This window comes from Mustela putorius, unplaced genomic scaffold, assembly GCF_011764305.1.
Source record: "Mustela putorius furo isolate JIRA1106 unplaced genomic scaffold, ASM1176430v1.1 tig00000407_pilon_pilon_pilon, whole genome shotgun sequence".
Taxonomy (NCBI): domain Eukaryota; kingdom Metazoa; phylum Chordata; class Mammalia; order Carnivora; family Mustelidae; genus Mustela; species Mustela putorius.
This window is the reverse complement of record NW_025421373.1, coordinates 6,826,508-6,852,598: the sequence shown is the minus strand read 5'-3', so window position 1 is coordinate 6,852,598 and position 26,091 is coordinate 6,826,508. Positions and strand designations below refer to the sequence as shown.

General features: G+C 40.8%; 1 protein-coding gene across 3 annotated transcripts in view; it reads left to right on the top strand.

The window, feature by feature from the left end:
• The first annotated feature begins 7,136 nt into the window (after positions 1 to 7,136).
• Positions 7,137 to 26,091, top strand: part of ZFR (zinc finger RNA binding protein) — an 85,718-nt gene continuing 66,763 nt past the window's right edge. For all 3 annotated transcript variants that reach the window (XM_045079450.1, XM_045079449.1, XM_045079451.1), the window contains exons 1-2: positions 7,137 to 7,287; positions 7,581 to 7,680. In XM_045079450.1, the coding sequence (XP_044935385.1) occupies positions 7,251 to 7,287; positions 7,581 to 7,680 (137 nt within the window). In that variant the 5' untranslated portion in view covers positions 7,137 to 7,250. The remainder of the gene's footprint in view (positions 7,288 to 7,580; positions 7,681 to 26,091) is intronic.

The window sequence follows — 26,091 nt, the reverse complement described above, 5'->3', positions numbered from 1 at the left end:
CAAGCACAAACAGGGGGAGTGGCAGGCGGAGGGAGGAGCAGGCTCGCTGCTCAGCAGGGAGCCCCATGAGGGACTTGATCCCGGAACCTGACATCATGACCTGAGCCAAAGGCAGACACTTAACCGACAGAGATACCCAGGCAATCCTCTACTTCAGATTTTTTAAAAGAACGAATTATTGTAATGTATATAGTTCTTCTTACTATTATTAGTACCATTTTTCAATCTTAGGTCCTTTGATACTTATGTGGAGAATGGAATTGAGAGGATTAGATCCTTAGAAAGACCAATTAGTAGGCTGTTGAATGGCCTTGGCAAGAGACAAATTAGGGCAGTGGCTGTGCAGAGAAAGAGAACTTGAGATATTTAGAAAGGTTTTTTTTAGGTGTATACAGGAAATTGCTCTCAGGAGAACTGAAAATACGTCAGTGCAAAATTTTGTATTAGTCAGGGTTCTCCAGAAAAACAGAACCAATGCACAGGGATTATATATAAGAGGATATTTATTATATGAATTGGTTCACACTGTTATGGAGGCCAAGAAGTCTTGCAATCATCTATCTGCAAGCTACAGAACCAGGAAAGCTGGGAAAGAAATTTAATCTAAGTCTGAAGGCCTGAGAATCAGAACCAATAGTATAAATAAATCCCTGTTGGAGCTGAAAGGCCCAAGAACCAGAAGCTCCAAGTCCCAGGGCAAGAGAAGATGAATGTCTCAGTTCAAGCTGAGGGAACAAATTCCCCAGACCTCTGCCCTTTTGTTCTGTTCAGGACCTTGACAGATTGGATGATGCCCAGTCACAGAAATGAGGGCATCTTAATTCAGTCTAGTGATTCAAACCCTAATCTCTTCCAAACACACCCTCACAGACACACCCAGAGATGATGCTTTACAGCTACCCTTGGCTCAGTCAGGTTGACACATAAAATTAGCCATCATAAATGTTCATAGATAGTAGTGTTATTCTTCCTAGCAAATAGAGGAAACAACCCAAATATCCACCAACTTATGAATGATAAATAGATGGGATAGATGCAAACTATGGAATATTATTCAGTCATAAAAAGGAATGAAGTAGCAATACATGCTATAACAGAAACTTGAAAACATTTGACTTTGTGAAAGGAGCCAGACACAGAAAGCTATATGTTATATGATTCCATTTATATTGCATGTCCAGTACAGATAAATACATAAAGACAGAAAAGAGGTTAGTGGTGGCCAGGGACTTGGAGGAACAGGGCCTGAGGAATGACTGCTAATGGTTTCAGGATTTGTTAATGGAGTCATGATTGCACTGAGCATTTGCTATGTGCCAAGCAATGTTCTAAGAACCTTTCATGTATTAATTCATTTAATGTCCATAGCAACCATATGAACAAGGTGTTATTAGTTCCTGAAGAGACTGAGTCTCAGAGAGGTTATATAACTTGTCTTTGGTCTACACAACTAGTATGTGGTACAGACAGGACTTGAATTCACAAAAACTACCCCTAGAAGAAACCACTGTATCACAAACTCTCTTTGTTGTTTGTTTTTAAAGATTTTATTTAGAGAGAGAGAGAGAGAGAGATCACAATTAGGCAGAGAGGGAGGCAGGGGGCGGCGGGGGGGGGAGCAGGCTCCCCACTGAGCAGAGCGCCCAATATGGGGCTCGATCCCAGGACCTTGAGATCACCACCTGAGCCGAAGGCAGAGGCTTAACTCACTGAGCCACCCAGGCGCCCCCACAAACTCTCTTAACAGAGATGAAATACATCATCTTTCCACTAAACCCCCATTTGCACCAGTCCGTGTCACTGTGTTTATCAAGGATGCATTTTATCTCTGTGGATTCCCCTAGTGTCTGACCTTGGACCATGGTTCTGTTTGCTCCTCAATTCTTTAAGAGTTCTTCATGTCTCTATCCATTTATCCACCACCCAACATCCATTGGCCAAAAACTCAAGAAAGAACTTAATTGGATTCTGAAGAATATCCTTACTACAGCACATTTCCAAGACTACACGGTTATTCCTCCAAGGGAAGGGAGGAGAGTAGAGGGGAAGGGAGAAAAGGAGAAAGGGGTGAGGGGAGGGGAGAGGATGGAAGAATTTAGAGGAAAATGCTTCCTGGTCTTTCACATCCCACCACCTGGAGTACCTCCTTCAGTTAAGGTTCTCTTGATTAAAATCAGAACTTTTCCAGGGCTCCTAGGAGGCTCAGTTGGTTAAACATCTGCCTTTAACTCAGGTCATGATCCCAGGGTCCTGGGATGAAGCCCCACATCAGGCTCCCTGCTGCCCCTCCTGCTTTGTTTTCTCTCTCTCTCTCTCTCTCTCCCTGCCAAATAAATAAATAAAATCTTTTTAAAAAGTAATAAAATCAAAACTTTCCCTTTGAATCATGAACATTGTCCTACCCATTTGGCCCTTAAAATTCAGTCTGACATCTAGGTCAGCTCCCTAGCCTGACTTTGTTGTCCTCCACGTGCTGTCCGCTCCTAGCACCATCTGCCTATGTTGGTAAAGTCCCGGAATGCCTGGAATCTCAGCCTGTCCAAGTCATGCCCAGAGCTAGAGCCTCATTTCCTGTTCTTTCTTTGTTAGCCCCAAATGCAATCGCTGTAACTAACTTGGGAGACCATCAGCGGTTCCAAGTGAGTTTCCTGGCCTTCTTGCTCCCTCCCTTGGTCATTGGGGAAACAATGACGCAGATGCAGCCTGCCCCTTGCCTCCCCTTGCATGCCTCATGCATGATCCTCTGTGCCCTACCCCTTTCCCGGTCCCATCATGGGCTTGAGCTTACCCTTCCCCTACATCCCATTTTTTGGCTTCTTCTCTGGGTGACAGGAATGGGAGATGGTTAGAATAACCAACCAACATGCATAGTAGTTGCAATGAACCCCACATTGACCTAGGACCTTTACCTCTCGGAAGTTGTTAAAGCCCTATCACTTAGTGAGAGCTGAGATTTGAAGTCATATGGGTCTAGCTTCAGAGACCAAGCCCTCATTCTCCATGCCATACTCTCTTGGTATACAGAGTAGCTCATATACTATCCTTTCTGGCTGACAGGTTTGCATTTTAACAAGTCCTTTCAGGATACCAGGTCTCAATTCAAAGGTGTGACTAAAGGTGACTAGATGTATTGGGGGTGAGTTTAGGGACAGGCCTTCTCAGACCAGCTCCACCTTGTGGTTAATGGATCTGCCGATTAACGTTTTCTCATTTGCCTTCAGATGCTAACTGAAGTTCTTAATGATGACCCTGAGGCATTACAGGTTCCTGAAACTGCCTTCTGAATCATCAAAGATTAAGCTGTGCAATACCTGGTTCATTTATTCAATCCGTACTTACTGGGTGCCTATCACCAGGCACCCCATACTGGCACCCTGCCTTCATCGAGCTGTAGTTTGATGGCAGGAATAATGCTAACCAAACAATGGCGCAGTAAGTGCGAGATTGCAGCTGTCACAAAGGCAACTTAAGGAGGGATGCCTGAGGCTCTGAGAGCATAATCAGGGTCTGATGGACTACGGGGTCAGAGAAGGCTGAGGAAGAATTGATCCAGTGGAGATCTTGAAGCATGAGGGTTAACTAGGTGAAGGAAGAGCCATCTAGTCAGACAAAACATGCAAAGCCCTGTGGTGGGAGGGAGCATGGTAAAGAGAGGCCAAGGTAGCTGGAATGAAGAGGAGGAGGAGGAAGATGCTGGAAAAGGCTGGTGTGCCTGACTGCAAGGACTCTATAAGCCACGTGAAAATTTTGCTTGGTCCTAAGAGTGAGAGGAAGCACAGAAGGATTTGATCAAATTTGCATTTTGGACCCATCGCTCTAGCTGAAGTGTGGAGAATGACAGCTAAGTGTAATTTTTTGTATTCCAGCGCCAACCATTTCTGGACATGAAGGATGACAGATGTTATGAATGGCGTCCTCCAATCAAGTCTCCCACCTGTTTTTGGCCTAGAGGATTACATATGACGATGTTGACTAGACTGGGGACATACAGCCTCCCAGAGCAGAGCCACCTACTTTTTGGTTTTAGGTGACTGATTTGCATAGTGCATTCACTTACTAGAAGGTAGATTTTTTTTTTTTTAAGATTTTTTATTTATTTATTTGACAGAGAGAGATCACAGTAGGAGAGAGGAAGGGAAGCAGGCCCCCTGCTGAGCAGAGAGCCCGATGTGGGACTTGATCCCAGGACCCTGAGATCATGACCTGGGCCGAAGGCAGCGGCTTAACCCAATGAGCCACCCAGGCGCCCTAGAAGGTAGATTTTGAAAGGATTCACAATCATCCCGCCTAGTTCTTTTTACATAAATACTCTGTGCTTGACATTGTTTTATAGAAGTGCTACCTCATTTATTTTTTTTTAAAGATTTTATTTATTTACTTAACAGACAGAGATCACAAGTAGGCAGAGAGGCAGGCAGAGAGAGAGGAGGAAGCAGGCTCCCTGCTGAGCAGAGAGCCCCGATGCAGGGCTCAGGGATCATGACCTGAGCTGAAGGCAGAGGCTTTAACCCACTGAGCCACCCAGGCACCCAGAAGTGCTACCTCATTTAACCGCTACCACAGTCCTGTGAGGGAGATGTTATTATTATTCTTGTCATAGAGGTTGAGAAAGATTAAATAATGTGTTCGGGTCATGCTGCTACTAAATACAGAGGAAAAGGACCCAAGGCTTCTTAATTCCAAGCCCATCCCAAAATTCCTTCCTTGAATAAATCCATGCCAAGGGTAAGTTGAGCCCTTCCTACAGATTCTCTCTTTATTTTTTTTTTTTTAAAGATTTTATTTATTTATTTGACAGAGATCACAAGTAGGAAGAGAGGCAGGCAGAGAGAGAGGAGGAAGCAGGCTCCCTGCTGAGCAGAGAGCCCATTGCGGGGCTCGATCCCAGGACCCTGGGATCATGACCTGAGCCGAAGGCAGAGGCTTTAACCCACTGAGCCACCCAGGCGCCCCCAGATTCTCTCTTTAAAGAGTACACTGTTGCAGACAATTTTCACCACGGCCACACTTATTCTGAACTCTAGGAACAGTTACCAAAGAGGCACGCCTTCCTCTTCCTAGTTGCCTGCTCGCTCACTGTGGTGCGCCAGCAGACTTCTTCCATCCTCTAAAGGCCTGCCAAGCAGCCAAGCATAAAATTGGCCTAAAAATAATCTTCTTAGGCAGGTGATTTACACCTGTCTTTTCTCCTCCAGTTTTATTCAAGTAGCCTAGTAACTAATAGTACAAGTTTATCAAAGCAGTTACAGTCAGTGCCTTAAAAGCTTTATTGCTCCATGAAGTTCAAGACCTTTAAATGGGGTTCTAATATCCTATGTGTAGGAGACACTTTCTCCTAGCATCACACTTGGACTGCAAAAAGCTTTTGCCTAGAGAAACATCAGTATTGTCAAAAACAATGACATTGATTTTTTCCCCCCAATGTTCTACATTTTCTCTTTTTTGAAATGAGTAAGAGGATAAATCAGGTTCTTAGAACTCATACATTTGTAGGAGGTGTGGGGGAGTCTGGTTGGCACAGTAAGAATTGAAGTATTGTTTCTGCTATGGCATAAAAATGTGGGATAAAGCCCTAAACCTCATGAGTGAGTTCTGATTCACCCTTTGCATTTCTTTTTACTGCTCATGTTAAGCATTGAGGAGGGGCACATGGCTGGCTCAGTTGGAGGAGCACGTGACTCTTGATCTCCGGGTCATGAGTTCAAGCTCCACACTGGATGTAGAGATTACTTAAACAAACTTCTTAAAAAATGGTTAGATTATTTTTAAAGAATTAAGTAAATAAACAAACACTGAGGAGAAGCCAGTAGTGGAGGGTCTGGGGCATGGAGAAGATGAGGAAGAGGTGAAATGGAGCATTTATGCATTGTTCAGAGGCAGGAAGTAAGGGGGAAGGAAATCGTCCAACAGAAGACGGACTGTAAGAAGGAAGAGTGGGTGGAAATGAACGGGGAAAGTAAAGAGAAAACAGAGAGAAAGCAGAGGGAAGAAAGAAATGCTTGCATGAGGGAGAGTAGTCTTCCGTCCTCACCAGGAAAGATTTGGCATCCTTAGCAGGGACCTCTCTGAAGATCCTGTCTCCTTATCGCTCAGCAGCAGCCTCACTAACTTCTTGCTGCTCCTGCGCACTCCGGCTTTAGGGCCCTCCCTTTGCTTCCTTCCTCCAGGTATCTACCAGGCTCTTTCCTCCCTTCCTTCAAGGCTCTGCACAGGAGACTGTTCTGCCCACACTCTACAAAAAGCACCTCCCTCCTATCTTTGCCTGGCTTTATTCCTAAAGCTGCAGTCACTGTCCGCTATACTATTTGGTCCTTGTCTGACACCCTCCCCCTTTTTCCCCAGAAGGTAAAAGGGACTTCCTTTTCTCCCCGCATACATCCCCCGACATAGCCCGACACTTCAGTGGGGTGGGGGTGGGAGGGTTGAAGGTGGGGGGAAGAGGGTGTTCTGGAGGGATGTTTGGAGTTGTGCTTCCAGTCCAACAGACTAGCATTCTTTTCCTCTCCTCCCCCGTCTTTCCCTCCCCGATTTTGAGGCTGGGAACAAGAAGAATGAGCGAATAAGGAAGTGTACAAATTCATCTAGCTCAAATTCTTTTTTTTTTTTTTTTAAGATTTTTAAAAATTTATTTGAGAGAGCGAGTGACAGAGAGCCCACAGATGGGGAGGAAAGGGAGAAGCAGGCTCCCTGCTGAGCAAGGGAGTCCCACGAAGCGGGGCTTGATCCCAGGATCCTGGGATCATAACCTTAGCCAAGGCAGACCTTAACCCACTGAGCCACCCAGGTGCCCCTCCAGCTCAAATTCTCACGAAGCGTGCGCAGTCGAGAAGGACTGAAACAGAGCATTGCACACGAAAAAGTGAAAGGGTGAAAAGTAAGAAGAGAAGGCTAACCGACGTCACTCTCTGTGCTCACTCTCCCTGATCCCCCCACGGCAGGACGAGGCGCTCCTCGCACTCTCCTCTATCGCCCCTGTTGCGGCTCCCTTCCCCGGTCACTTCCCGGTGGAGAGCTAGCTGCCAGACCGCCTTCTCCCGCCGGTTCCCCCAGGCCCGCCTCGGCCCGAGGCCCGGCACGCGCCCGCCAGAGCCGCGAAGGCGGCCGGGACTACAGCTCCCAGGGTGCCGAGCGCAGGGGGCGCCTGCGCAGTGCGGCGGGAGGTGGCGGTCTGTTCTCCGCTGAGGAGGAGCGGGGCAGAGGAGGGAGGCAGTGGGTGAGAGTTCAGAGTTCAGCAGCAGCAGCCCGAGCCCATGATTCCCATATGCCCTGTAGTTTCTTTCACCTATGGTGAGTATAATGTACCCCGCCGAGGTCCTTGCCCGGCCCCTTACCCGACCCGGGGCCGCGGGGAGACGCGGGGGTTGGGGCTGGCTCCGGGGAGGAGGCGGCGGCCGCCACCGGGGCGTGCGAGTGAGTGAGGGAGTGCGAGGCGGGAGGGGGAGGCGGCCGCGGCCCGGGCCCTGGCCCGGCGAGGGCGGCTTCTCACAGCGCCTCTCTCTCTCCCTTTCCCTCCCTCGGCGTTTCTGCCCCAACGCACCTCTCCTCCCGCCATGGGACCCGACTCTCCGTGCCCGCCGCAGTGCCCAGCCGGCTGGGGGAAGATGCCAAAATGGCGACCGGCAACTACTTTGGATTCACCCACAGCGGGGCGGCGGCGGCGGCGGCTGCGGCCCAGTATAGGTAACGGCTCCCCGCCCTCTCCCTTCTTTCCCCCTGCTCGCTCTTCCGCCCGGATCCCGTCGACACGACGCCCCCGCGCCGGACCCCGCCCGGCGGCCCCGAGCCCCGGCCCGAGGCTGGCCGGGCCCGGCGGCCTCTCCCGCCCCGCGGGGCCCGGCCCGGCCCGGCCCCGCGGCGGGGAGCGGCCCCCGGGGGGAGGGCGGGACCGAGGGACGATCGAGGTGTTGAGACGTGGAGGGCCGCCGGGGCTTTCCGCGGCCCCGCAGCTAAAATGGCCTCCCGCGGCCTCGGAGCCCCGCCGCCACCTCCGCCGGGCCGGCTGAGCGGGGGGAGCGAGGCCAGGCTCGGATCTCCCCCCAGCCCCCGCCCCGCCTGTCCACTCCCCACCTCTAATCCCTCTCCCACTTGGGGAACTGAGAGGGTGGGCGAAGGGGAGTGCCGAGGCGCGCTGCCCACCGGCCTCTTCCGCGACGCCTCCCGTGCGCCAGTCTTCGCCCGGTGCTGCGGCCCCCCAGAGCCCAGATAACGTGTCGTTTTCTCGGGCACCTTCTCCTTCGGCTCCTCCTGTCCCTCCGCTCGAAGCGTGCAAACAAACTGCGGGTGTCACAACATTGATTGGGTTCCTTTAGTTTTTTTCCTCCGGGGAGCGATGTAAACATACCAACCACCTGTGAATTTGTAGTTGGTGGACTGGAAAAGATGTGCGAAGTTTCTAGTACTGGTAAATGAATCCCTGGCCTTGTTCTAACTATTGAGTTTTGGCGGGGGCGGGGGGTGGGGGGCGGTAATAATTCCCCTTGGCGGGTCTTTCTCCCAGGACTGGGGGGGGGGTGCTGGGGGGGAGGTGCAAGTGACATTATATTGACTTACTCTGATGCATCCTATGAAATCTCTACATTAAGGGAAGCTCTAATTTCTGAAGTGTCTGTAATTCATTATACATCTTACCAAATGAGAAAAACACGCTAGATTGTGTGTGTGTGTGTGTGTGGTCGTTGTTGCTTTTGAGTCAGTCTGAGACATTTTCTTTAGATTCAGACCATAAACCTACAGGGTTCCTAAGTGACAAGCTTTTTATAGAGAGATTATATTAGATAACTGTGTGTTAACTGTTTGGTTAAACCCAGGTAATTTTTTCATCTCATTAACTTCATGTGTTGGGTTGTGTAATGGAAAGGGCATCACTGGGAATCAGACCTGGCTTCTGTGTCTTTTTTTGCTCTTGAATTTATGACGTTGGGGACATACTTATTTGGGCTTTCATTTTCCTCATCTGTAAAATGAGATACTGGGCTATCTTCTTGGGTAAAAAAGCCTGTGATTCTGAGAAAGTTGCCGTATTTTATGGAATTCTAAGATGCCATTTATTTGTAAAGGGTGACGTTATTTTATGTATCATTAAAAAAAATTGCTGCTAATTAAAATATAATACCATGGTTACAACCCCATTGATTCTAAGAGCTGTTAAAATGTGTAAATGCATTATATTTACAAAATTGGTATTTTTATAATTGTTTTGAGTGTCTTGAATGCATGTGGCATTTTTTTACAAATCTGTTCTATCTTGAGACATGTTCCAGAAAAAGGACTAAGATGACAATTTATTGGGGCAAAGTCTTGGGACTTTTTAGATATTAAATTCTTGGCTTATAAGTTGTGATAATTAAACTAACAAAGTGTCAGTTACTTTGATAAACACCTTTTAGACCAATAATTTTTGTGGGGAGAGAAAAAAATCTAACCATTTTCTTTTTCTGGGAAACAAGATAGCTAATCAGCATCTGTGCTATAAATCTTGTGCTACCAAGTACTATGTGTTCTAGACAAAGCTGTATTTAGCCATTAAAAATGTGACTTGTTTCACACAGCATTTTTTGTTGTTACTATGGCAGAGTGATAGATTTTAGGATTATTTACTTAGTAAAAATGTAGTGGGTTCTTTGGCAGTTCGAAGTATTTTTTCTATTGCAAACCTACAGACAGAAATGGAGGAAATGGCAACTTAAAGATACTTTATATTTTTTTAATAAAATAGTTGGATGTATGTAATTTATCCTGGTATAGATTAGTACAGAATTTCTGTATCTGATTTTTTCTTTGGCTTTGAATCTCAAGTTTCAGTAAACTGTAACAACCATCCAAATTACTAAATTGTTATGTGTATGTCTAATGAGGAAAGACTAGTATTTGGGCTATACTTATTTATGCATACATATGTCAGCAAAACTAATTGTTTAATGTGCTGTGTCCCTCTTATATAGATAAGGTACATGAAAAGTTGTTTGCTTTTAATGGGAAGAAACCAGGCCCAATACTGCTAATACTTTGGCACAAGGAAGATAAGTAGCCATAATAAAAGGATATGCAAAGAATGCAGTGATGATGCTTATTTTTTTTCTGCCTAGAAATCGTTATAATGTAACTTAGATGGAAGACCAAGACTTACTTTGCAAGTTTTTTGTTGTTGTTTGTGGGGTTTTTTGTTTTAATTTAAAGGATGCAAACTTGGGGAAATTTTAAGCGTTTACATGTGAATGATGTGAGTAGTTGCTATGCCTGTCGTTGAATACAGATAACTGAAAGTAACCTAAATCTTCATTGCATTCTGCTTCTTAGTTTCTTGGTTATGTAGCTATGTAAAGCTCTGAATTCTGCTACTTCTAACTGTTAACCGCTAGATAAGCTAACTTTTTCATTTGTGTAATGCATATTAAATCTTTTTGTGATAAGCATTTACTTAGCCTTTGTGCTGCACATTCCATCAACTACTGAATATTTTTCTTCCTCTTTGTATTTTTTTTAAGTGAATAAACCTTTTACGCCCATTTGCTACTCTTGCAAATGCAATCTTTTCATTTTCTGACCTTTCATGTGCTTTTTACCCTTGGAAATGAAGAAATCAAAATATTTTAAAGTATTAATTTGTATGTGTTTATGTATGTGTATTCGGTAGAATTTGTGGGGCACAGGACAGAGCAGATCTCACGTACGGTGAAAAAATAGGATGGTTTCGAGGCAGAAAGCGGACTTGGTTGGGTATGTAACCTACATTAATAGAGTTACCTTTTTTTGTTTGAGAAGATAGACTTACGGATAAATCTAATTTTGTGATCTTGGGAAAACGTATTTCAACAGTTAGGAGGACTTAGGGTAGCAAAGAATGTGGGGGAAGATAATCCCCAGTGGAAAAAAGTTTTCTGATCGTTTCATAGGCTTAAAATCATTTTTTTTCACTCCTTCATTGGAGTGATACAGAGGTTCTCATTCAGAGAACCTCTTTTAGAGAGGAGTTTGTGGCATACACAAATATATATATGTAATACATATGTATATATATGTATATATGTAATATAAATATAAAGTAATCCATTATATTCCGCTATTAATAGGACATAAACTTTTTTTTTAGTTTTAAACAGCCAGTTTCCCTTTGTTATTTAGAAAAGCCTTAGACATCAATTCCTTGACGTTATCTAATCAAGCTACTTGTCTGTTAAAACCTGGATAATCTAAATCTTTAGCCTTTGCTTAAACTAATTTTCTTTGTCCTATATATACTTAGTGTATCACTAAATAACTTAAAGTTAGCAATTTGAAAAAAACATTTTGCAACTTTTTTTAACCCTTCTTATATCTAGTATTTATTGAATTCAAAGGCTTTAGGGTAGAGATTATATAAAGATGCAGAATAATTACTTTACCCCCGTAGTCTTCAAGTCTTAGCAAATATTGTTAAATGGTAAATGTTTACATGAATCCTGACTGTTTACTGGACATTAGTTTAATCATCTGCTACAAAGGCATCTCATCCAGTGATTCTTGAGATATCTTTACTATGTCTGTTCCTAAAAGATAATTATTCTCTTCACATCATTGAGATAGATAACTTGGGTAGGCTGATTAGCTGATGAATTTTCCTTTTCTCCTCCTCTTCCTTTTTTTACTTTATTTTGAATGTAGTGGTAAGAAAACTATGTCTTGAGGAAAGAATAAGAGTAACACTGGTAAGGTAGAAAAGGAGTAATCACTCACGGAGAAGGTGAAAAACCAGGTGAACAGGTTTTCGAAACCAATCATGGTGATGGAAATTTACTGGCTGTACGGAAAAAAAAAATTCTGCAACTGCTAATTATATCAGCTCTTTCATTGTTGAATCAGAGATCTTGGGATTCATATTGCATGAATGAGTTTGAAATAATGAAAATGTTCTAAAAGCATTGCTGCTGTTACATTAATGATACTTCTGTGATATTATTAGTTTTAAGAATAGTTGTGAGCCAAAATACTCCTGTATAGAATGTTTAAGGTGTGTGTTTGTGCTTTCCTAAATGGCTTTACCATATACTCTCACAAGAAGAGCATGGATTTGGAGCTTCTGAGACTTCAGATTTGAATCCAAGCTCTATCCCATCAGTCACTTGGCCAAATCACTTCATTTTTCTGAGACTGTTCCCTCAGTTAACTTTCCTTTGATCAAGATTATATATAAAACCTTCTACCCTAGTGCCTGATTTTCAGTAAGCATTTTACCTATGTTAGTTATCTATGAAGTATAGGTATTTGAATAATACTATAAGGATTTTTTTTAAAATACTATAAGGATTTTAGAGGAACTCCTTAGTTGATGTCTTTCATATACTTTATATAGTGAACATCATAATCTTAAGTTAAATGTTTTAAAAGTAGGTATTTGAGTATCAATTGATAGGTCAGTTTAATTGGGAAGGAAGGAAATTTTTTATTTGCAAGTGATAGACAAAAATATGAGATATAATAAGCATTCAGATTTTCTGGATCTAAGATTAGGCAAAAATTGGTAAAGTTACTATTTCAGCAATATTGAATTAATAAATTTCAAATTAAATCTTGTTTTTATATAGCCACAAAGCCTATTAAGTAGAAATAAAACAAATGAAATTTGCAGTGATTTAAGGAAAAAAATACATTAGGATATAAAGCCCATAAAAGACATAAATAAATGAGGATGGGCTGGGTTCATGGAGTGAAAAAAATCAATACTATCAAGTTATCAATTTTCGGGGCACCTAGGTGGCTCAGTCGTTAAGCATCTGCATTTGGCTCTGGTAGTGATCCTAGGCTCCCTGCTCGGTGGGAAGCCTGCTTCTCCCTCTCCTACTCCCCCTGCTTGTGTCCCCTCTCTCGCTGTGTTTCTGTCAAATAAATAAATAAAATCTTCTTTAAAAAACTTATCAGCTTTCTCCTAAGTAATCTATATATTTAATGTAATTCCAGTAAAAATCACAACAGGTTTTTTGAGTTACTGGATCAAAAGAGATTCTAATGGTGGTGATGAAGACAATATTTGTCCAAAAGTAGTCATGACAGATTTGTAATAATATGACAAGCAAGGTCATATGTTACCACATACACAAACTTTATTCAGTATAGGGATAGACATAGATCACTGGATTAAAACTGAGATCCCAGAGATGGAATTATGAGCAGTTGGATTATAAGGTATAAATGTTTAAATAGACATATTTGTAAAACCAGCCAAATTATTTTTCGGAAGTACACCATCAGGTTAACCAGAAGACAGAGCTTGGGGCTTGTAAGTGTAGTAATTGACAGATTGTGTTAGAATTAGTAGGTACATGATTAAAGGTGTGGAGTGCACCTACTATGCTCAATTTATGTCCTTGGCACTCTTACCTTAGAATTAGGGTCACTGTTCTGAGTATAGCATTTCTGAGTGTTGTGTGAAAGCTGTGTGCTTTCATGCATGTAGAGGACAAATAAAGATTAAATAAATATGACATTGGTTTTTTTTGTTGTTTTAATATAAATCTTCTCATATATAATACGTATGTTAAAATACATTTTTAGGGAGTAACACATGATATTTAATGAGTATCTACAATATGTGCAGTCTCTGCACTCAGGAGTTTACATTTATGTAAATTTATGATCATACCTGAATTTTAATGAAATACTAAAATGGGGAATTGGAGGATTCTGACTATGAAATTAGGGATATGCTTCATAGTCTTCCACGCAGAAAAATGAGAGATATTATTTTATTATTTTTTTATTTTAAAGCGTTTTATTATTTTTTTCCTTAGGATTTTATTTATTTGAGAGCATAAGCAGGGGGAGCAGCAGAGGGGAAGGGAGAAACCGGCTCCTTGCTGATTAGGAAGCCTGACTTGGGACTCCATCCCTGGGATCATGATCTGAGCTGAAGGCAGATGCTTCGCCAGCAGAGCCACCCAAGTGCCACTGAGAGAAGATCATTTTAGGCAGAGGAAATGTGTTGAGCCAGGACAGAATTGTATGATACTTGGTATGATTGAGAGTGGATGGGTCTGAAGTCAGACTACCTGAGCTGAATCCTGGTACCCTATACCACTTGCCATTTGACAGTGGAGAAACAGTCTCTTGGTACTTAAGTTTCTTCATCTTTAATCTGGAGATAATACTGTTCCTTACCTCATAGGATTGAGATTTTTAAAAAAATTCTCTGTTAAAGTGCAATGTATATAAAAAGAACTGCACATATAATAGTATAGCTTGATGAGATGTCATATACTGAATATACCTGTATAACCAGCACCCAGATAAAAATAAAAACAATATTACCAGCATCCCGGGAGGCTTCTTCATTCTCCATTGTGTTTTGAGGATTCATTAATGTAGTATTTGCAGAGTTCTGGAAACAGTCCCTGGCATATATTACATCCCCATTAATGTTAGCTATTATATTCAGTAGACCATTTGGAAATGAAGCTTAGGAAAGGGATAAGGGTTGGAAGTATGAATCTGGATATCATTTATATGGTAGTGATCCCCATTATATACAAGTGTATGAAATGCATCGTTTAGTAAACATTTTTGAATGAATGAAAGAAAAAAAACAGAGCAGACTTGGGGAACATCTGTGTTTAAAGTAGGGCCAGAGAAAGAAACAAATACAGAGTAGGCAAAGAGCTATGAGAATGTCATAAAAACCAGAAGAAGAGAGGTAGAAAGCAATGTTAGTTATCAAATTATAGGTATAATTTTAATGGGTGGCCATTATAGAAAACCTCAAATTTACTTATTTGGAACTACAGAAAGACTATGATAAAATTTTGCTTAAAGTAAGTTTCGTGGTCTCTATTAGGGCATGCACAGTGTCCCTGGAGGGAAAGGCCTTCTCCCTGTTTCTCCAGCCTCACTGTGAGGTGGATAAGGTTAACTTTACTGCTTGTGTCCTAGATCTTTTGTTAGAAACCTGCTTTTCTGTCCACATACTTGGACCTTCATCCTGGGGGCTAAAAAAAAAAGTTTTGTGGTCTAATTTAGTATTCATATAAATTCTTGAGGGTCTTAGAGATCAAAGGGGCATAAAATATTGGGAAGCACTATTCTTGATGGATGAAAATAAAATTTTTAAATCTTTTTTTTATTTCTTGGAAAATATAGTATATAAAATGCATTACAGTGATAGGGTAGTCGGCTTTAACTCGGAAAGAATGTTTTTGAAAAGTTTGAAGAAATCTACTACTTTTTTGATAGGAAAAATAATATAGAAGCCATTTAAATAGTAACCATATAGATGAGGGCAAAGAATGCTCTGATTTATGAAGATGGCTTTATGATTTCTCTCACTCCAAGTTATACCTACCCCAAACCATTTTTTATTATAAACAGAATGCTCATCATAAAATGTAAATTCAGCACAACACTCTTTTGCTTACAATTTTAAGTGGCTATCCATTACTTTTAGAATATCTGGTTATCCTACTTTTAAGAATTTCAGGATCTTATTACACATTTGTAATTCGTTTCCCACATTTATGAAATCGAAAGACTTCTGAAAATACTCCTGGTGTGTTTGTAAAACATTTAACAATAAAAACTGACCTTAAGTGTTAGGAGGCTATTTTTAGTTTTGTTTCATCTCACTTAGTGTGAGTGTTCTTATCTTTCGCTGGGGAAAAGTTCAGAAAGTTATAGGGCACTTTGGTTTAATTGACTTATGGTATCTATCTACCAGCTTTTCTTTCACTGGCGAAATTTTTCTTGAGTTCAGAAAGTTAAAGGGTACTTTGGTTTAATTATGGTATCTAACTTATGGCGTACATAATTAATTTTATGTACCCAGACGTTTGTGGGGTTTGATTTTTGAGCAGTTTTATTTACACATAGTTAAAAGGATTGCCATTTCATGACTTTTTCTTCCTTAGAGGTCTTCCAAAGAAAATCCTCTAATTTTTAAAAGTTAAATAGTGTGGGGCACCTTGGTGGCTCAGTGGGTTAAAGCCTCTGCCTTCAGCTCAGGTCATGATCCCAGGGTCCTGGGATCGAGCCCCGCGTCGGGGTCTCTGCTCTGTGGAAAGCCTGCTTCCTCCTCTCTCTCTCTCTGCCTGCCTCTCCGCCTACTTGTGATATCTCTCTCTCTGTCAAATAAATAAATAAAATCTTTAAAAAAAAAAAAAAGTTAAATAGTGTTGGGGTGCCTGGGTGGCTCAGTGGGTTGGGGCCTCTGCCTTTACCTCAGGTTGTGGTCCCAGGGTCCTGGGTTCGAGCCCCATGTCGGGCTCTCTGCTCATCGGGGGGCCTGCTTCCTCCTCTCTCTCTCTCTCTCTCTCTCTCTCTCTGCCTGCCTCTCCACCTACTTGAGATCTCTGTCAAATAAATAAATAAAATCTTAAAAAAAAAAAAAAAAAAGTGGAATAGTGTGCCTGGGTGACTCAGTCAGTTAAGCCTCTGTCTTCAGCTCAGGTCATGGTCCCAGGTGCTGGGATCGAGTCCTGCGTCGGATTTCCCTGCTGACCTAAGAGCCTGCTTCTTCTTATCCCTCTGCTACTCCCCCTGCTTGAGCTCTCTCCCTGCCAAATAAATAAATAAAATCTTTTAAAAAAAAATAAGTGGAATGAAATCCATTTTATTTTCCAATTACTATATGGATCCACTGGATCCTTTTTATAAGTCTAAGATTTACCGTATGATAAATGGTAAATGGATTTTATTTTTCCCTGTCTTGAAACATTTTGCTGTTTCATTATCTTGGGAATTATTTCCTTTTGTCACTTTTTGCCAACCACTCTAAAAAAGACTAATACTATAGAAAAATAGAGGAATGTTGGAATTACCTAGAAGGGTGGTACAATAGTAAAACAATTGGAAGACACTCATTGCCCAAACTTTTGCATCTTTTTTTTTTTTTTTTAATAAACATATAATATATTTTTATCCCCGGGGTACAGGTCTGTGAATCGCCAGGTTTACACACTTCACAGCACTCACCATAGCACATGCATCTTTTATTTTTTTTAAGATTTTATTTATTTGAGGAAGAACAAGATAGCAGGGTAAGGGGCTTTCCTAGCAGGAAGCCTGATGCCAGGCTCCATCCAGGAACTCCAGGATCATGAGCTGAGCTGAAGGCAGACACTTAACCAGCTGAGCCACCCAGTCACCCAATTTTTGCATCTTTGAAGATGGTATGAAAGAAAGTAGAGACACTGCTTTTATAGTTAGCTTTTAGTTTTTTCCTTCAACACAGCTGAGCATTCCAAATTGTCCATACTCTGTCCATATTGGCAGAGAAGAAAAGACAGGAAGATGCTTAACAATTATTAGATAAATAACATGAATGCAAAAAAACAGCATCACTCTAGACTAATGATGATAGTTAGTAAAATTGATTGTAAAAGCAAGATCTCAGACCAAAAATCTTCAGGTACAGTGTCCCAGGTGAAAATTTTTTTAACTGGGAAGTCAGTGAGTGAAAGATAAGTTTTTCTAAGGTTAAAAAAAGTAAATATGGTGTTTTTATCAGGTCAGTTAGTAAGAGTGACTTCATTGTGTAATATTCCATGAAAAGATCTCGAACATCTCAGTTTGCTAAAAGTGTATATGGCAGCAGTTCTTTCATCTTCTGTGATGTTTGTGCACCAGAATTTACTTCATATGATTTATTAGTGGATAGATGCTGAAGGCAGGTATGTATTCAAAGATAATTTGGAGGAGATCAATAGTGTGGAAAGGAAAAGACTGATTATATATTGATCATTCCAAACTTAAAATTGAAAATGTTTTGCGGTTATGGAGCAAAGAAGATGACTATCTCTCTTAAAGCCATCAAATGTTTTTTGTGGGTTTTTTGGGTTTTCGTTTGTTTGTTTTTGACTGAGCGAGAACGCACACAAGCAGGGGGAAGGGCAGAGAAAGAGGGAAAAGCAGGCTCCCCGCTGAACAGGGAGCCTGATGCGGGACTCAGTCTCAGGACTCTGGGATTATGACTGGGCCAAAGGCAGATGCTCTAACCCTAGCTGGGCCACCCAGGCACCCCAGTCCATCAAATGTTTTTAAAAATTTTGCAAGCATTGCGTTTTGGCAGTGCAGGTACAAAAAGAAAAACCAGAAGAATGATAAGTTAGAATTCATTAGAGATAATATTTGAAATCTGCAGTCAGCATTTATGAGAGAGAAATGTTACAGATTCGTGCATGAAAGTTGATCAGCGGTTCTGTTCAGAGAACATGGTTCATTTTAAAACCAGGAGCAAATGGGATAAAAATTAGGGTCTACTGCTGCTTTTAAGATTTCTGATAGGTTTTATTATCATCAATGTTATTATTATCCCTTATTCTTGTGTACATAATTTGTCAAATGACTTCAGAAGTACAAAAGTGCAAAGGGTCCAGTGGATCCAGGTAATGGTAATGACTTTTTTTCTTGGTATACTATGAGTTATGGATCCCAAGAAAACTTAACAGTTTTCATATTATATAACATTTAACCACCCTGACCCACTAATAATAGTCTGCTAGTGTAATGTGTTAGTAATAATGTGTTAGTAAAAATTGTAGGATTTTATTTTATTTGTTCTAGTTCTTAGAAGACATTTAAATTTCTTCTAAAATTCTGCAATAGTTATTGTTTGAATAGTGTTGTAAAGGTAATGGGAGCATGATATATAATATCAAGTGTACAGAATAAGATGGTTTGTCTTTGGGGTGATTCTCTGAGGAAGTTTAATTTTGCATCTTTGTCATATCATAAAATATTAAATGTAGTATAAAGAAAAATCTGTGAATTTGTAGGTACATAAAATGCCATAATTTGACCTAGAAAATAGAAAAGTCCAACAGTGTTGAACATTCAGCTTGGATTAATGAAAAGACCAAATTGTATTTTGTATGCCATGAAAAGGAAAAAAGCGTTTTGTCTGTCAGTTACTTTGCCATTTTATCCAGAATTGAAAATAATGCACACACACAGAATATGTTTTCCAGGGGAGGAGAAACATACCCCACAATGTGAGTATAGAAGCAGTCTCGTTTTCTTGATTGAAACCTTGTCTCATTCCTTTTATAAGGTCAGAAATTGAACATCTGCTTCTGTTTTATAGTGGTTCCTCTAAAAATTTATCATGAAGATTTTATGCAGTTTAAAGTAAATCATTATCTTTATTTACATTTCTGAACAATACAGGGACTTAAAATGCTTTAGCTTTGATCAGTCCTCTGGTGATTTTTGTGCTATTATTGTATAGTATTTTACATTTTAACCCCACAACCCATCATTGTTGAATAACATTATTTTATATAGTCATTGATTATTTAAATTTGCCTTCATATTTCACTTTCTTAACATGACATGCATTCTGAGATCATTTTTATTCTTCCTAAAAAAAATCTTAAAGAATGTCCCTTAATATGGTTGTACTAGTAACAGGGGTTTTTTGTTGTTGTTGTTGTTTTAATCTCACCTTCCTCATTTTGGAGAAGTCCTCAGTCTCTGTTAGGCACTTTGTTTTTTTCCCCTCTCGGTGCTTCTCTTATCTTTGTTGGGGCTTTCAAATTAATCTTTCATTAATTTTGGGAAATCTCAGATACTCTTTTTAGATGTGTTTCCTCTATTCATTTTCTCCATTTGCAGCTCTCCTTAGATGTAACTTATTACTTATTATCCTATCCTCGTCGTTTTTAAGCCTCTGTTATTTTTCATCTCTTTGTCTCTGAGTGCATTCTGAGTAATTGTGAGGATAACTTTCTAGTTCACTAAGTTTTTTGTCAGCCATGTCTAATCAGTTATGTAATGCCTTTCTAAGTTTCTGATTATAATTTTTATATACTGTATTTCATTTCTGGGAGGTCTTTTCTTTTAAAAATTCATCTGGTTGGTTTTTTGGGTTTTGTTTTTGTTTTTGTTTTTGTTTTTTAATCAACTTCATGGTCCTGAGTCTTAGTTTTGATAGTCTAATCGTTTACCTTTTTTAAAAAATTATTATTATGGGGCGCCTGGGTGGCTCAGTGGGTTAAGCCGCTGCCTTCGGCTCAGGTCATGATCTCGGAGTCCTGGGATCGAGTCCCACATCGGGCTCTCTGCTTAGCAGGGAGCCTGCTTCCTCCTCTCTGCCTGCCTCTCTGCCTACTTGTGATCTCTCTCTGTCAAATAAATAAATAAAATCTTTAAAAAAAATTATTATTATTATTATTATTATTATAAGTAGGCTTCACACCCAGTGCAGAGTCCAATGCAGAGTTGAACTCAAAAACACCTAAGATCAAGACCTGAGCCTGGGTGGCTCAGTCAGTTAAGTGTCTGACTCTTGATTTTGGCTCAGGTCATGATTTCAAGGTCATGAGATTGAGCCTCTCATGGGCTCTGTGCTGAGGAGTCGGCTTGAGATCCTCTCCCTGTGCCCCTCCTCTCTCTCTTTCTCTAGTAAATAAGTAAAATCTTTAAAAAAAAAAAAAAAAAAAAAAAGAGCTGAGATTAAGAGTCAGACGCTTAGTGGACTGAGCCACCCAGATGCCCCTTTTTTACTTTTTTAAGTTACTTATTTTATATTTTATATTTTGTATTCAGTAATTCCAATGCTTTCAGGCTTTTCAAAAAAAATTTTTTTTTTATTCTGCAAACTCTTGCTTCTAGTAACTTGTTTCCTTATAGGGTTGTTGTGTTGTTTTTATTGAGATCTTCTGTTTCTTAGAACACTGTAGCATTTAGAGAGAAAAATGTATTTTCTGGCATGTGAAAGTACTATCAGCTCAGAGATCTACTAAACTAACTTCTTAGCTTGGAGTTTTCCTAGTCAGATAAGGTGAATTCGAGAACTCAAACCTAAGGGAAGGCTAACTTGTCATAATAAAGATTTGTCTCAGGAGGGGTGCCTGGGTGGCTTATTTGGTTAAGCTTCTGCCTTTGGCTCAGGTCATGATCCCAGAGTTCTGGGATCGCATCCCACATTGGGCTTACTGCTCAGCGGGGAGCCTGCTTCTCCCTCTCCCTGTATCCCCCCACCCTGCTCATGTGCTTTCTCACTATATCTCTCTCAAATAAATATTTAAAAAAAGAAAAGAAAGGAATTGTCAGGTAAAGAGTGTCTGGATGCCTCTGTAGGTTAAGCATCCAACTCTTGATTTTGGCTCAGGTCATGATCTCAGGGTCTCTCCGGGTCGTGAGGTGGAACCCCCTGATGGGCTCCATGCTGGGTGTGGAGCCTGCTTAGGATTCTCTCCCTCCCACTCCCTCTGCCCCACTCCCCCACCCCATGCCCGCACACTGCTCTCTCATTAAAAAAAAAAAAAAAAGAATTGTTAGGGATATTTCTCTCCCTTTTACCCAGAGCCAAGGCTGAGCTAGGAAAGGTTCTTCTACAATTTTCTCTTGAAAGGGAAAATGGACTTTTTTCTAATTCATCTTCTGTGCTGGTTTCTTGTGGGAGTCCCAGAGTTGTAGGCCATTGCTTCCCAATACCATTCATGTCTGCTAACACAGAAAATGATGTTTGTGAACAGCACACTGGGTAAACTGGGAGATTTGGAGCCCTCGATAGGAATATTGCAGTTGTAAGCAACAGACCTCGGGCTCTGACCATGTGCGCTGCTCATTTTCCCTGAGAACTTCTCCCTGTTACAGAATAGAAGAAAATGTTTTTGTTTAAAGGTGTAAAGAGCAGGAAAATGAATGATGAATCAGAGTTAATGCTCTATATCATAAAATGGTAGTTCTTGAAGCTTACGGTTTTGGGACCCCTAAAGCAGTTATAGTTATCGAAGACCCCTAGAGCTTTTGTTTATGTTGGTTATACTTATTTACTGCCCTAGAATTTTTAAAAAGATATTTATTAAATGATTTCAAAATAAGATTACTACATGTTAACCCCAAGTTTCTTTATGTAACTATAAAGAAATAACTATATCCTGTCCTCCAAAAATAGGGAGATGAGGCATTGTTTTATATCTTTACAAAGATTTTTATAAATCTTTTTAATATCTCAATTAAAATGATTGGTGCTTTAGCAAAGGAAACAGTCAACAAAACCAAAAGACAACTGACAGAATGGGAGAAGATATTTGCAAACAATGTAATCAGATAAAGGGCTAGTATTCGAAATCTATAAAGAAGAACTTATTAAACTCAACATCCAAAAAAGAAATAATCCAGTCAAGAAATGGGCAGTGGACATGAACAGACACATCTGCAAAGAAGACATCCAGGTGGCCATCAGATACATGAAAAAGCACTCCACATCACTTGGCATCAGGGAAATACAAATCAAAACCACTATGAGATACCACCTCACACCAATCAGAATGACTAAAATTAACAAGTCAGGAAACTGACAGATGCTGGTGAGGATGCGGAGAAAGGTCACTTAACTCCTGCACTGTTGGTGAGAATGCAAGCTGGTGCAACCACTCTGGAAAACAGCAAGGAAGTTCCTCAAATAGTTGAAAATAGATCTACCCTATGACCTAGCAATCGTGCTACTGGGTATTTACCCTAAAGATAAAAATGTAGTGATCTGAAGGAGCATGTGCACGCAAGTGTTCATAGCAGCAATGTCCACAATAGCCAAACTATGCAAAGAACCTAGGTGTCCATCCACAGATGATTGGATAAAGGGTGTGTGTGTGTGTGTGTGTGTGTGTGTAACACACAATGGAATACTATGCAGCCATCAAAAGAAATGAAATCTTGCCATTTGCAACAATGTGCATGGAACTAGAGGGTATTATGCTGAGTGAAATAAGTCAATCAGAGAAAGACAATTATATAATCTCCCTGATATGAGGAATTTGAGAGGCAAAGTGGGGGGTTTGGGGGTTAGGGAAGGAATAAATGATACAAGATGGTATCGGGAGGGAGACAAACCATTAGAGACTCTTAATCTCACAAAACAAGCTGAGAGTTGCGGGGGGCGGGGGTGGTTAGGGAGAGGGTGGTTGGGTTATGAACATTGGGGAGGGTATGTGCTATGGTGAGTGCTGTGAAGTGTTTAAGCCTGACGATTCACAGACCTCTACCCCTGGGGCAGATAATACATTATATGCTAATTTTTTAAAATATTTTTAAAAGTTTTTTAAAATTTTTTTTGGTGCTTGGTCTGCTTCTGCATTCAGTGTGTTGCAATAAATTGTTTGGATTAAATTATATGAAGGCAATCTGTAATTGAAAAAGGGATAACCTCCTGGATCCGAGCAGGCCTTGGATCCTATTTTGAAAATCACTGCTGTACAGAAAGTAAAAGAGGTATAGGAATGTTTTTCCTGTTACCAGATGCCACTTACATGGACAGACCATTAGTATGCATAGTTGTTTTAATGCTGGTAGTGACTATAACCTTAGTATAATGTAAATCCAGGTCATAATGGAATTTAAAGGCACTAAAAAAGGGCTCAGAGTTGGGTATAGGTTAGGTCGAGACCAGAAATGTAGAAATTAGAATTGAGTGTGCTTTTCTCTCCTTCTGCCAGCCACTCTGCCTACTGTGCAATCTCTGTCAAATAAGTAAATTAAAATCTTTTTTTAAAATTTTTTATTTATTTATTTGACAGACAGAGATTACAAGTAGGCAGAGAGGCAGTCAGAGAGAGGAGGAAGCAGGCTCCCTGCTGAGCAGAGAGCCCGATGCGGGGCTCAATCCCAGGACCCTGGGATCATGACCTGAGCCGAAGGCAGAGGCTTTAACCCACTGAGCCACCCAGGCGCCCCTAAAATCTTTTTTTTTTTTTAATTATATTAGAATACCTAGACAGGAGTATTTTAAATTTGTGGTTGGTTGGTCATTGAGCTAACCAGTTTGAAAATTATCTTTTATGCCCTCCCCCAGAATAATACATAATGTAATTAAAAATAGTATAGAAGGGAATTTTTTTAGATTTTATTTATTTATTTTAGAGAGGGAGTGAGCACACGTGTGCGTGTAGTGGAGGAGGAGAGGGAGTGATTCTCAAGCAGACTCCACACTGAGCGTGAAGCCTGGTGTGGGGCTCAGTCACACAACCCTGATGAGATCATGACCTGAACCAAAACCAAGAGTCACTTAACTGACAGAGCTATTCAGGCACCCATAGAAGGACTTTTAATGAAAACAACATTCACTTATTTTCTTAATCCCTTATCCCTAATTCCGCTTTGTAGAGACTCCCACCTTTAATGCATTCTGGTTTTATTTCTAACTCCATATCATAAAATAATATGCTTCCCTGTGTCTTAATTTATTGACTTTTTACACATTATATTTTGATTTCCTATAATCATAGTTAAGATTTAGTATATATTCTCTCATGCTTCTCATTTCTCCTTCCAAGTTAAATGATATGGCTGTTTCTGTTATTTTCAGACACTCCCCCCATTTCCAACAAAGGTAGTCAGTATCTCAGTACTCTCTATTTTAGGAAAAGAATCTTGAAACTCTGGTGCTTTACTTTCCTTCTTTTCCCACCCCATCCCCCAACTTAGCTGTAGTTGTACTTGCAATTAACATTTATATTCTGTAATCACAGTTTATCTTCTGTACTTTAGGTTGATTCTAAAACTTTATTATGGCAGAAACTTTATTATGACTGTAAATAGTACTTACTGTGGACCCAGGTGGTAGTGTTCTAAGATTATTATTCCTAATGTGTTCCATTTTTACAACCGTGTACCACTTAATAGAAGAATATTCCTCAGTTCAAGTTCAAATGGATGTTTACTATTTTTACATCCTACTAATTGCTTAACGGTGGTGTCTTTTACCAAGATCATGCCTTTCTTGAGTAACGTCATATTTGCTGAAGTCTTTTTTTAAAATATTTTATTTTATTTATTTGACAGAGATCATAAGGGGGGGTGAGCAGGCTCCCCGCTGAGCAGAGAGCCTGATGCGGGGCTCAATCCCAGGACTCTGAGATCATGACCAGAGCTGAAGGTAGAGGCTTAACTCTCTGAGCCACCCAGGTGCCCCTGCTGAAGTCTTCCATTACCTTTTTTCCCCAAAAATCTTTTTGGTGCCTTGATTGTATCTTAAGACTTTATTTATTTGTCAGAGAGAGAGAGAGAGATTGAGAGAACGCAGAGAGGCAGGCAGAGGGAGAAGCAGGCAGAGGGAGAAGGCAGGCTCCCTGCCCAGCAAGAGAGGCAGGCAGAGGGAGAAGCAGGCTCCCTGCCCAGCAAGGAACCTGATGGTGGGACGGACTCCCTGAGCCGAAGGCAGAGGCTTAACCCACTGAGCCACCCAGGCATCCCCCTTGATTGTATTTTAATGTTTTTCCAAGCTTCTGGTCTACTGTCTGTTGTCCAGTTCTTTATCTTCCTGGATATCATTCTCCTGGAGGCTTCTGTCTTTTCACTTCGAGTCCAAGCTCACTGCTTCTTTGGGCCCGATGCATAGCTGCTGACCTGGGCTCTCATCTCCCTCCTGGGTTTGGATCCACTATTTATAGGACCCCATGATTTCTTTCTTGGTTTATTTTTTTGTTAAAGTACATCTTCATGTCACTTCCAAAGAAAAGGTATATAGGAGGTAAACTCAGTTCTTGAATGTCAAAAGAAAAGAAAGAAAGGAAAAAAAAACCCTTTATTCTGTCTTAGTGATTTAGCTGGGTGCAGAACTCTGTATTAATAACCATTTTCTCTCATAGTTTTTAAGACTTTAGTCAGCTGTTTTCTAACCACTAGTGTATGTGTTAAACTGGTTTTTGTTTAGTTGTATGCAGGTGACTTTTTCTTTGGAGACTTTGAAAGATTTTTTTTTTAACCTTGAGATGTTGTGAAATGCTGTATGTTTCTAGATGTTGGCCCTTCATTCTATTTTGCACTCTGTAGGCCCTTTTTAAAAGATTTCATTCATTATTTAAGAGAGAGGAGGAGAGAACACAAGCAGGGAGAGAAGCAGGCTACTTACTGAGCAGGGAGCCTGATAATGGAGCTCTATCCCAGGACCCAGGGATCATGACCTGAGCTGAAGGCAGATGCCTAACAAACCGAGCCACCCAGGCATCCCTCTGTAGACCCTTTAAATTTGAAAATATGCGTCTCCCTTCCAGAGTAGGAAGTATTCTTTCTTAATTTCTTTAATTTGCTTTTTTCTTTTCAGAATTCTTTCTAGTTGGATATTGGACTTTCTAGATTTATCTTCTCTTTTATAGTTTTTTATATCCTGATCTTGTCTATGTCCCTTAA